Here is a 10,393-nt window from a genome sequence, read left to right as displayed (position 1 = left end):
GATCAAGCGGGCAAGTAGAAGGATGATTAGAAAGGATGAGTTTTGAGACTTCTGCCTCAGAGAGTGAAGAGAAGGATGTAAATGAGTGTATGTTTGCTGGTGATATGAGCTTGACTGATTGTGGTGTGGAAAATTGTGCACTAATGTGTTTAATTTTATTAATGAAAAACGTTGCAAAGTCGTCAGCTATTAGAGATGAAGGAGGAGGTGGAGGAGGAGGACAAAGAAGTGAGGAAAATGTTTTAAAAAGCATGTGAGAGTTAGACGAATTGTTAATTTTGTTATGGTAGTATGTCATTTTAGCAGTGGAGACATTAGCAGAGAAAGAAGATAGGAGTGACTGATACACATTAAGGTCAGTAGTATTTCTGGATTTGCGCCACACCCTTTCAGCAGCTCTAAGCTTAGAACGGTGTTCGCGTAGAACATCAGATAACCAAGGGGCAGAAGGGGTGTTACTGGCTGGCCTGGAAGATAAGGGGCAAACAGTGTCTAAACAAGATGTAAGAGTGGAGCAGAAAGTATCAGTAGCACTTAGTAGTTTAGGGGAACGAAGTGAAGTTGGTTGCCTGATTTGTGAGTAGCAGTAGTTGACACTCGATTGAAGTCAAAAGAGGCAAGCAGAGTGTGGAAATCAGCAAACAGAGGTTTATCTTGATGGATGTTGAAATCTCCAAGCATAACTGGGGAGTACCATCCTCAGAAAAGGTTGAGAGCAACACATCTAATTCATCCAAAAAAGTTATCCAGTGGCCCTGGGGGTCGATAGTAAAAAAAAAAAAAAAAGTATCTAATAATATCTAAAAATTCAAATCTCAGAGTTTGACTTATTACCGATTTTTGTTTACCAGAAACTATAATCGTTTCAATATTTTACTTATAATCATGCATTTCTGATACACATATATAAATAATCCCCTGAAAACTGTTAAACCCCCATCGAAAAGCCACACGCAGCTGTGATTGGTCAGTTCTGACCAGCGCTGAGAAAAGTAACATGTATCATGTGACAACGATGCCTGTGTGCCGTTTCAATAAAAACAATTAGTAGCGAAACAGTTACACTCATTAGCTTTAATAGACACTGAAATTATCATAAACAGTAGAGTTAAACATCATCATTATTATTTGGACTCGCCTAAGCCCCGCCCACACAGTTACGTCAGTCCGCGCGTCTGCTCTGATTGGCTATCGGCGAAACGACTGCGTGGCGGTTTCAGCCTCCGACGAGAGAAAAACTCTACATAGTTTCCACAGATGTGTTCTCGAGTCTCTTGATCTGTTCCCCTCAGTGTTCTCCTCGAGTCTCGTGAGTGATGCAGGCGAGCGGCGCGAGGCAGCGACAGAAGAGTGTGATGAAGCAGCCGAGCGGAGAGAAGAAGCGTGGCTCTGAGGAGAGATCCTCCCGCTTCAGTCCCGATGTGAAGCTCTGCGTCGCGCTCGTGTGTCTCTCAGTGTCGCTCTTCAGCACATGGTGAGTGTCACCAAAAGTCCTCATTAACCCCTCTCGGAGCTGTAAAGTGTGCTCACACTCCTCATTAACCCGTCTCTGAGCTGTAAAGTGTGCTCCCGGCTCTCTCCACAGGCTGCACGTCCAGCACGACGCCAAGCTCGCAGAAATCATCCTCAAACACGAGCGTCTGAGTGAGGAGAGCCGCAGCCTCCACGAGCTGCGAGAACACATGGCTGGACTCTCGCGAGAGGTGTGTACATCAGATCAAGATATATAATACAGTATTAGTGAACAGCGGAGTCCACACCACAGCTGTAACGGTATCTTCAGGAGTTATCTCCAGCTGATGAACGAAACAAACATTGACAGCCAATCAGAATCCGCCCTGCTGCCACGAGCTCAGACGCGCGCGCCCGCGGAATAACCGACGATATCGTCCGCTGATATATATTTTATATCGTTATCTTTATCGCTATAGTTATTAACGGGGCTTAACAGCTGTATTCGCACCCTCATGAATATTATCCATGGTTTTAATCTAGTAAAATCGTAGTAACCATGTATTTTGGCGCATTGATTATCGTTTGTATGACCAGTTTTACTATTCATTCGATTCACATGACGTCACTGTAGCTTTGCGCCGCCATCCTTGCGACCGACGGTCTGAATATGCCTGCAATATGTTGTGCGGTTGGCTGCAAGAACAGCCGAAAGAGGAACCCCGAATTGTTATTCTATTATATACCTAAAGAAAAGGATAGAAGGAAGAAGTGGTTAGCTGCCATTCGAAGAGATCACTGGACACCCACATCTCACTCTTTACTATGCAATGAACACTTCGTGTCAGGTAAATTAAGCCTTCAGCCCATGTGATGCGTTTGTGTTGTATTATTTGCTATTTGTATTTAGGTGATTATAAGCCGAAGCCGGTTTCATATGTTTTGTGTTCAAAGGCAAGCGTGAATTTAAAATAATGAAAACCAGCCAGGACGGCCAGGACAGGGCGTTAAAACAGGACATGTCCTGGGAAAACAGGACGTTTGGTCACCCTAGATTAATGACAGCTAGCCATGTGCCGGCCCGTGGTTACCAGCTGTTAGCCACTTAGCTAGCTAACAACTCGCTACCTAGTCAGAGCAAACTACCACCAAAATCATACATTTGAAATTTTTTTTTATAATACCTACATTTCCCATGATTAAATATAAATCCTTGGTGGCCAGGTGCCGCACTTTCACGTTTTTCACCCATCCAGCCACAGCATATTGATACGCATCTGTACTCTTGAAAGCCTTCAAGCGATCCCCACTGTATGGGGAGGGGTTATGTACAAGATATATATATATATCATAGAAGGCCAATTTGGGCAGTCTGGGGCAGATAATAATGGACAAAAGAAAACTGGGGGTAACAAATAAGGATCGGAGCCTAAAATAGAAATTTTCTCCAGGTATCTCTGTCTCTCTCTCTCATTCAAATGGGCAGTTTGGGCGGCCATACCGGGCGAGTCGGTCGCAAATATGGCGGCGTTCTATTTGTAGTGACGTAGGTGGCATCTTTGAATACTGTACCATGTTCAGACTGTGATTAGTGCAGGTTCATTTATTTAACTACAGACTGTTCTTTTTACAACAAAAAAACTTACATTAAATGAAGTAAATTTGTGCCTTGAATACAAAGCAATTTTTTAACATAAGCTGATATATAAAGATTTATGTATCTTTATTTCTGTCTTCAGACACTTTAAACCTCTTTTTACTGTAAGCCCCACAAAATAAAACAACTTTTTATTGATAAATTGACATTAGGAATATTTTGGTATAACATTTTCCTGTTATCATGGTATACGGTATTATCACGGTATTGAAATTTAGTTTCAAAAAGTGGTCATTATACAGTATAACAGCTTAAATAACTTTTTATAACAAAAATAACTGCACATTTAAATACAATAAAGCAATACAGAAAAAAATATAATATGACTTATAGTGCATTCAGGTGTTCCCAGGGGAATCGAACCCCCAACCCAACCTTGCAATGCTATCACAGGAACACTAACACATTAGTTAATACATTAACATTCACATTATTAATCTTTATTAAAAAATACAAGTCTTGGTTCATGTTTAGCTCATTAAATAATACAGCTGCAACTTTCAATTTTATAATTTAAACATGTTTTCTGTGTGAATGTCTGTTAAAGTGTAATGTATTTCTGTGATGCGCAGCTGTATTTCCAGCATCATTCCTCCAGTCTTCAGTGATCCTCAGAAATCATTGTAATATGATTATTTACATGTATTATTATTATCATCAATATTTAAAACACTTGACTATATTTTTTCAGGATTCATTGATGAATAGAAAGATCCCTATGTCAGCATTTATCTGAAGCTTTTGTAACATTATACACTATATACCATTCAAAAGCTCCGAGCCAGTATAATTAATTTTTAATTATTAATAATAATAATAATAAATGTTTTTTGAGCAGCCAATCAGAATAATAGAATGATTTCTGAAGATCATGTCACGCATGTTCATCACGCTGAAGATAATTAACGCTTTAAAATTATAGGAATAAATTACATAAATTTAATTAAATATATTTAAATAGAAAACAGGGTATTTTAAATAGTAAAAATATTCTTCTGTGCTTTGGATCAAATAAATGTAGAGTTGATGAGCAGAGATATCTCTTAAAAAAACAAACAAACCTTTGACTGGTAGTGTATTAAATTCTCTTACAATAATCAAACCAATGTGATCAGTCCTTTTAAAAGAAAGATTTATCAGTAGTAGTAGCATTGTAGTAACATTGAGTCTTAAGACGACAGTTTCTTCACGTTAAACTAAACTTTTATTTTGACGGTTTTCCGTGAGGCTCTTTCAGCTGCTGTGTATGTAATATTACGATAGTTTGGTCAAATTAAACAATAAAATGCTAATGAAGTGACGCTCAGAGCAGCTGGGGATGACATTCGTGTATTCATATCATTATTCAATTCAATTCTATTTATTTCAGTCCTTAAAGACAACATTTCACAAAAATAAAAAAATAACAACATAATTTCTGGAAAAGGTGTAGGCAGAAGCCTTGCTTATTAAACCTACCCTTTATACATATTTAACTGATGTACGTCGCTTTTTCACTAGATTAGGTGATACAAGATAAATAAGAGTTACATAATACATTTCCAAAAATATACACATACACATAATTACAAAAATACACATTCCAACTATTACTTCAGTATGTTAAATACTTGCACAAGTCATTGATAATGAGTCATATAATTATTCAACACCATATTTTTTTTATACTTTTTCTTAAATTTAAAGAGTGAATTACATAATTTTAATTCCTTATCACAATTAGTCCACAGATTTACCCCTTTGACAGATATTCATGTGTTTTTACCATTAGTTCTTGCCCTTACTTTTTAAAACTTATACATTCCTCTCAGTTTATACTGACTTTATCTTATTTTGAAAAGCCTCTGAATATAGTTTTGGAGTAAATTATTATACATATTGGACATTACCTGTGCTGTATATAAATCAACAAAATCAGCTAATTTTAACGCATGTAATTTAATATACAGTTTTGTTGGTTTGTAATATAAATATATATATATATAATGTGAATTTGTATTAGTTTTATATGTATGACCCCACACCTCCACACAATAAGTCATGTATGGAAGTATGAGCGCACAATACAATATATATTATATATATTTTGATTCAAAGTATGTTTTATTTTATTTAATATTGCAATGTGGTTTCCAACATAATTTGATCAATTCTAACACCTAAAATTTATTTTCATATACTCCATTTACTCATTGTTAATCCTTACTTTAACTTTGTTACTTTGTTGATTACTAAATATTATAAACTTTGTTTTACTTAAATTCAATGACAGTCTATTGTCGTCAAACCAATTTTTGAAACTCATCAATTAGATTTCCACTGTATTCAGAAGCTGCTCCAGAATTTCCCTGAATAATGTAAATTAGTATCATCAGCAAACAAAACCATTTTTAATACCTTAGACACTTTACAAATACCATTTATATACAATACAAACCATTTTGGTCCTAATACTGAACCTTGTGGAACACCACAAGCAACTTTTTTTAAAATCTGATTTAACACCATTTATTAGTACAAACTGATATCTGTCTCTGAGGTAACTTTTTATCCGAGAGAATATCTCTCTAGTTTCATCATTAATAAGCCATAATCAACAGTATCAAAAGCTTTTAAGTCTAGGAACAGCACCACAGTATATTCATTATTAAAGCAGGTTTTGTTCTTGGTTCTTGTCAACAGTATCTCCGCCATTATAATCACTGAATGAGTGACAGGCTTTCTGTTGTAAAATAAGAGGGTGACATCTAGTGGAGAAGACTAATGAAAAGATTCACATTAATCAGATCTTCTTTCAAATGAATTAATAAATAAATAAATACTGGAAAAGATCAATTTGGCTTTTCGACATCGAATTGAAAAAAAAGATGAATTGAAAAAAATGTATTTTTTTGCCCAGCCCTACATGCAATGCATTACAAGGTATAATTAATGCATTAATGTGGCTGAGTGTTATTGAGACTACTTTCTAAAACATTACAAATTCTAATCATCTCAAACTTTTGACAAGAAGGTGTAAATAAATCAAAATCCTAAAATAAAATGGAAAAGAATAAATAAACCGATGTTATTTACTGAACAAGGTCAGCGTAGTGCGCCAGTGCTTGCACGTTTTGGTTGCATGCTGTTTCCCTGTGTGTGTTCATGCAGCAGTAGTGCACTAGTAGATCAGATCACTCTCAGCTGATGTGGTGTGTTGTGAACGCAGCTGCAGACCTCCTCCTCCTCCTGCTCCGAGCTGAAGCACGCCATCAGCTCCACCCTCAACACCTCGGCCGCGCTGCAGGCGGAGCAGCAGGCGTCTGCGGTCCTCCTTCACACCCTGGAGGAGCGCGTGCGCCGCGTGACGGAGGTGCGGCGGAGAGCCCTGAGCGAGGAGCTGGAGCAGCTGAAGAGGCGCTCGCGAGCCGCACACTCTCACGTGACGGAGCAGGTGAACGCGGTGGAGGCGCTGCTGCGGGAGCTGAGCGAGCGGCTGCAGGAGGTGCAGGACGGGACGGGCAGGAACACACGGGCGCTGGAGCGCAGCGAGGACGAGGACGCGGGACACGTGAGCGATCAGCTGCAGTGGAGCGAGCGCAGAGTCTCACGGCTCCAGGAGCAGCTGCAGCGTCTGGAGGAGCAGGGTCTGGAGCTCCGGCAGCGGCTGGACACCCGCGCCCCTCACCACACACACCTCCACGCCGCAGACGAGGCCGTGCGCTCCATGCTCCGGGTCCGCGCGCAGCTCAGCGCCACCTACAGGAGGCTGGAGGAGCTACAGCTGCAGGTGCAGAGCGCCGAGGAGCGGCTCAGGAGCACACCACACCACGGCTGAACTCTGACACACTCCATTACTTGAGTGGAAGGACAGACAAAAATTACTCTGTTACGAGTCAACGCTTTAAAGATTAAAGGTGTTCACTTAAGTAAAGGTATAGAAGTACTTACTTTTAAAAGTACTTGAATACTACATTACCTTTTATGTCGACACAGTGTTTTTTGTTATTATTTATTATTAACTTTACACCGTAACACTACTGACAGGCCTGACCAGACGTGCAGCTGAAGGACTGTATGTACTGTGTTATCTCAGAGGAGTATTACAGGTTCAGTTCAACTAATGTCATGTTGATGATGTTTGTCATGTCTGCTGGAGTCTGGGTCACGGCATCAAAACAGGATGTAAACAATGGACAAAAGTAAAGTCATATCCAAACCCATATTGCTCAAATTAATATAAAAATGTAAAGAAATCTTCACGGCTCATTAATATACATGTAAACAGAAGAATTGTTTTTTAAACACGACTTCACTGTGAAAACACTACCTCTAACTTTACATGAAAATGGCTATAAAAATTTGCTACTTTTTCTACAATCTGTAAATGAAGGATTGGTGTAGGTGGTTTAATCAACTAAACTTCACTTTTCTGCTTCTAAAACACCCTGTTTACTGCCTGAATGTAAATGTACTTTTTTTGCCCTGTTTTTTCTTTTTTTCTAACAGGTCAGTCACAATTGTTTTTTATTTTTTTGCTTTTAAAAGATTAGTCACTTTTGTGTGTTGTGACAAATTGTATTGAACCATTGTATTTTTTTGTCTTAATGATAAACAAGAAGTTAAGTAAAAACTGCTTTTATTAGCTTTATTTCACAAAATAATAATTCTGACCACAGCCATAGCACTGTTTAGTGTCTTTGATCAACATGATTTTTGATTTTTTTTGTTTCGCAACCGTTTAAATGATTCGGTTTAGTCGCAGTGATTCACTTATTAACAGTGACTTGCTGCCACCTGCTGGCAGTTTTAACTTTACATTTAAAGTATCTTTTATTTTTTTGTAATCTCAAATATCAGTATTCAATGTTTTACATTTTAAAGATCAAAACATTATTCCTGCATTTGTAACTGCAGGCTAAATGCATTCATGTTCTGCATTAAACCGTGTGTAAACACATCGAAGTGCCTCTTCAGATGCAGCTTCTGTGTTTCTTCTAGACCGCAAAGATGAATTTATGGTCATACTGATTTCATTTGTTTAGTAACAGCCAAAATGACTTATTATTCTAACTGACTGATTAAATCTATCATTTTGATAAATATATATATATATATATATATATATATATAATATATATATATATATATATATATATATATATATATATATATATATATATATTAGAAAAATGCCCATAAAAGGTGAAAATCAATTTAAGCTTTTTGGAAAAGATTAATTTCTATCATTGCCTTGTGAATATGCATAATATGAAAAATTTTGCATAACATAGTCCACTGTCCACTGTAGCCCTTAAGTTAAAAGCACATTAACTGATACCTCTGATTATCGTTAATGATAAATGTTTATTTTGGTCACTTAGATATGGTCCACATGCAAGTCTGGCTTTATTCTGTTCTAATCATCCACTTTTCATGATCTATTTAATACGGAATGGATAAAATATTCCATTGAATTTCTGCTTCCCTCGAACAGCCTGTTTCAGATTATCAAGAGTTAAACCGATTGTGAGACCTGCACTGTATGACATGTAAACAGACTGTCAAGATTGTCAGTTTCAATGATAAATTCATATACCTCATCAGACACATGTTTCAGATTCAGTCCTTCATCTTTATTGGACACCTCTCTCTGCAGTATTTCTGTGATTAAATGTCTGACAGAGCTCAACCCCACCCTTTTCTCCTTAGTAAAAGTAAAACCGGTTTGAAGAGCAAACTCTTTGCTGAACAAGTACTGCTATTCAGGAGTGCATAGATTGAATAGTTTGTGAATATGGCCCCAGGACCTGATGTTGGAGGTGATCTCATGTCATCTTGATGAGTCTGATAACATTTCAGTTAATGATCTCAGTGTTTGTTATTGCGTACTCCTCGTAGGAGCATCATCAGACCTGTGTGTGACTGAAGTCTGTGGTGTGCTCTCTTGTGTAGTGTGTGCTGTTGTCCGCTCCGGCCGTGTCTCAGATGGAGGCTCTGGAGGTGGAGGTGGCTCAGCTGCAGGAGCGCTTCTCCAGTCTCGCGGGTCAGCGGCAGCAGCTCCAGCTGAACCTGAGCGCTCTGGCTCGGGCCGTGGAGAGCGTGGAGCAGCAGGCCTCCAGCGAGGTGACCTCCAGACTGGCCTCCATCCGTACGGACGTGCGGCGCATGGCTGGGCTGGAGGGAGAGGTGGAGCTGCTGCTCAACCAAACACAGGCTCTGGAGGAGAAGGTGGTCCAGACGGAGAAGCTGATGGTCAGGCGCATCGGTGATCTACTGGCCGGCAGCATCGACCGGGTCGCAGCTCTGAGGAGCTCAGCAGAGAAGAGCAGCCAGCGGCTGGATCAGGTCAGCGCGCTCGTTCACCAGCTCTCAGCCGCTCACCGTGACCTGTCCGAGCGCATCCTGGCACTGGAGAGCGGACAGGCCAAGCTGCTGAAGACCGCCACCTTCGCCAGCGACCTCAAGCCCAAGGTCTTCTCCATCAGACAGGACTTCGCCGTCATGCAGCCCAAACTGGACGACCTGACACTGAGGATCGGCCTGCTGGCTGAAGACCTGATGAGCCGAGAGGAGGAGCAGAGTCAGTGACAGGAGACCACATCCTGAAACAGCCCAGTCGTGCTTCAACCTGGAAACTACTGCTGGAACACACTGACGTTTAGCCACAGAGCAACCGTACGCCTTTCAAGAGCACTGACGTGAACATCAGCCTGAGATCTGCCACGATACTGACTAACAGACACGGTGCATCAAACAATAACCATCTACAAAGCTTGGCACACTATACCAGTTACCAGTCAAAGGTTTTGAAATCACAGGAATAAATTACATTTTCAACTATATTCAAATAGAAATCATATATTTCAAAATGTTACTGTTTATGCTGTATTTTGGATCAAATAATTGCAGACTTGGTGAGCAGAAGAGGCTTCCTTAAAAACATCACAAATGTTACTCTTCAGAAACTTTTGACCGGTCGTTTACCTCTTTGTGAGTGTGATACAGACTTTAAGAACCAGATCTGACCAGGTTGAGTCTCGAGCTCAAGCCTGACCCTGTGAATTCACGTAATGAAGAGGATGTGGAGGGATCTGTGGAGGAGTGTAACACACAGTGATCATCTGAGCTCAAACGATGGCCAGTTCACTTCTAGCAGCTGGTGTCTGTCTCGGTGATCTTCACGGATGAAGCTCTCCTCACGTTCATGTCCTGCAGGAAAAGCAGCAGTGCAGTTCATTACATTCACATCTGAACATGTTCAGACAGGTCTGACCAGCAGAAAGTGTCCAAGACTTACATTCA

At 39.7% G+C, this 10,393-nt stretch overlaps 1 protein-coding gene across 2 annotated transcripts; it reads left to right on the top strand.

Moving 5' to 3' along the window:
- The first annotated feature begins 1,035 nt into the window (after positions 1–1,035).
- Positions 1,036–10,145, top strand: ikbip (IKBKB interacting protein). Of its 2 annotated transcripts, none has more exons than XM_059511755.1 (3): positions 1,036–1,474; positions 1,586–1,703; positions 6,318–7,058. In XM_059511755.1, the coding sequence occupies exons 1-3, from the start codon at positions 1,317–1,319 to the stop codon at positions 6,924–6,926; spliced, it is 885 nt and encodes a 294-aa protein (XP_059367738.1). In that variant the 5' UTR covers positions 1,036–1,316; the 3' UTR covers positions 6,927–7,058. The 2 variants fall into 2 exon arrangements, with proteins under 2 accessions (XP_059367738.1, XP_059367737.1); XM_059511754.1 differs by lacking the exon at positions 6,318–7,058 and adding an exon at positions 9,044–10,145 and having other exon boundaries at positions 1,048–1,474.
- Positions 10,146–10,393: the final 248 nt, after the last annotated feature.

Source organism: Carassius carassius, chromosome 26 (genome assembly GCF_963082965.1).
Source record: "Carassius carassius chromosome 26, fCarCar2.1, whole genome shotgun sequence".
Classification (NCBI taxonomy): domain Eukaryota; kingdom Metazoa; phylum Chordata; class Actinopteri; order Cypriniformes; family Cyprinidae; genus Carassius; species Carassius carassius.
Note: the sequence above shows the minus strand (reverse complement) of the source record. Positions and strands in the feature narration are given on the sequence as shown.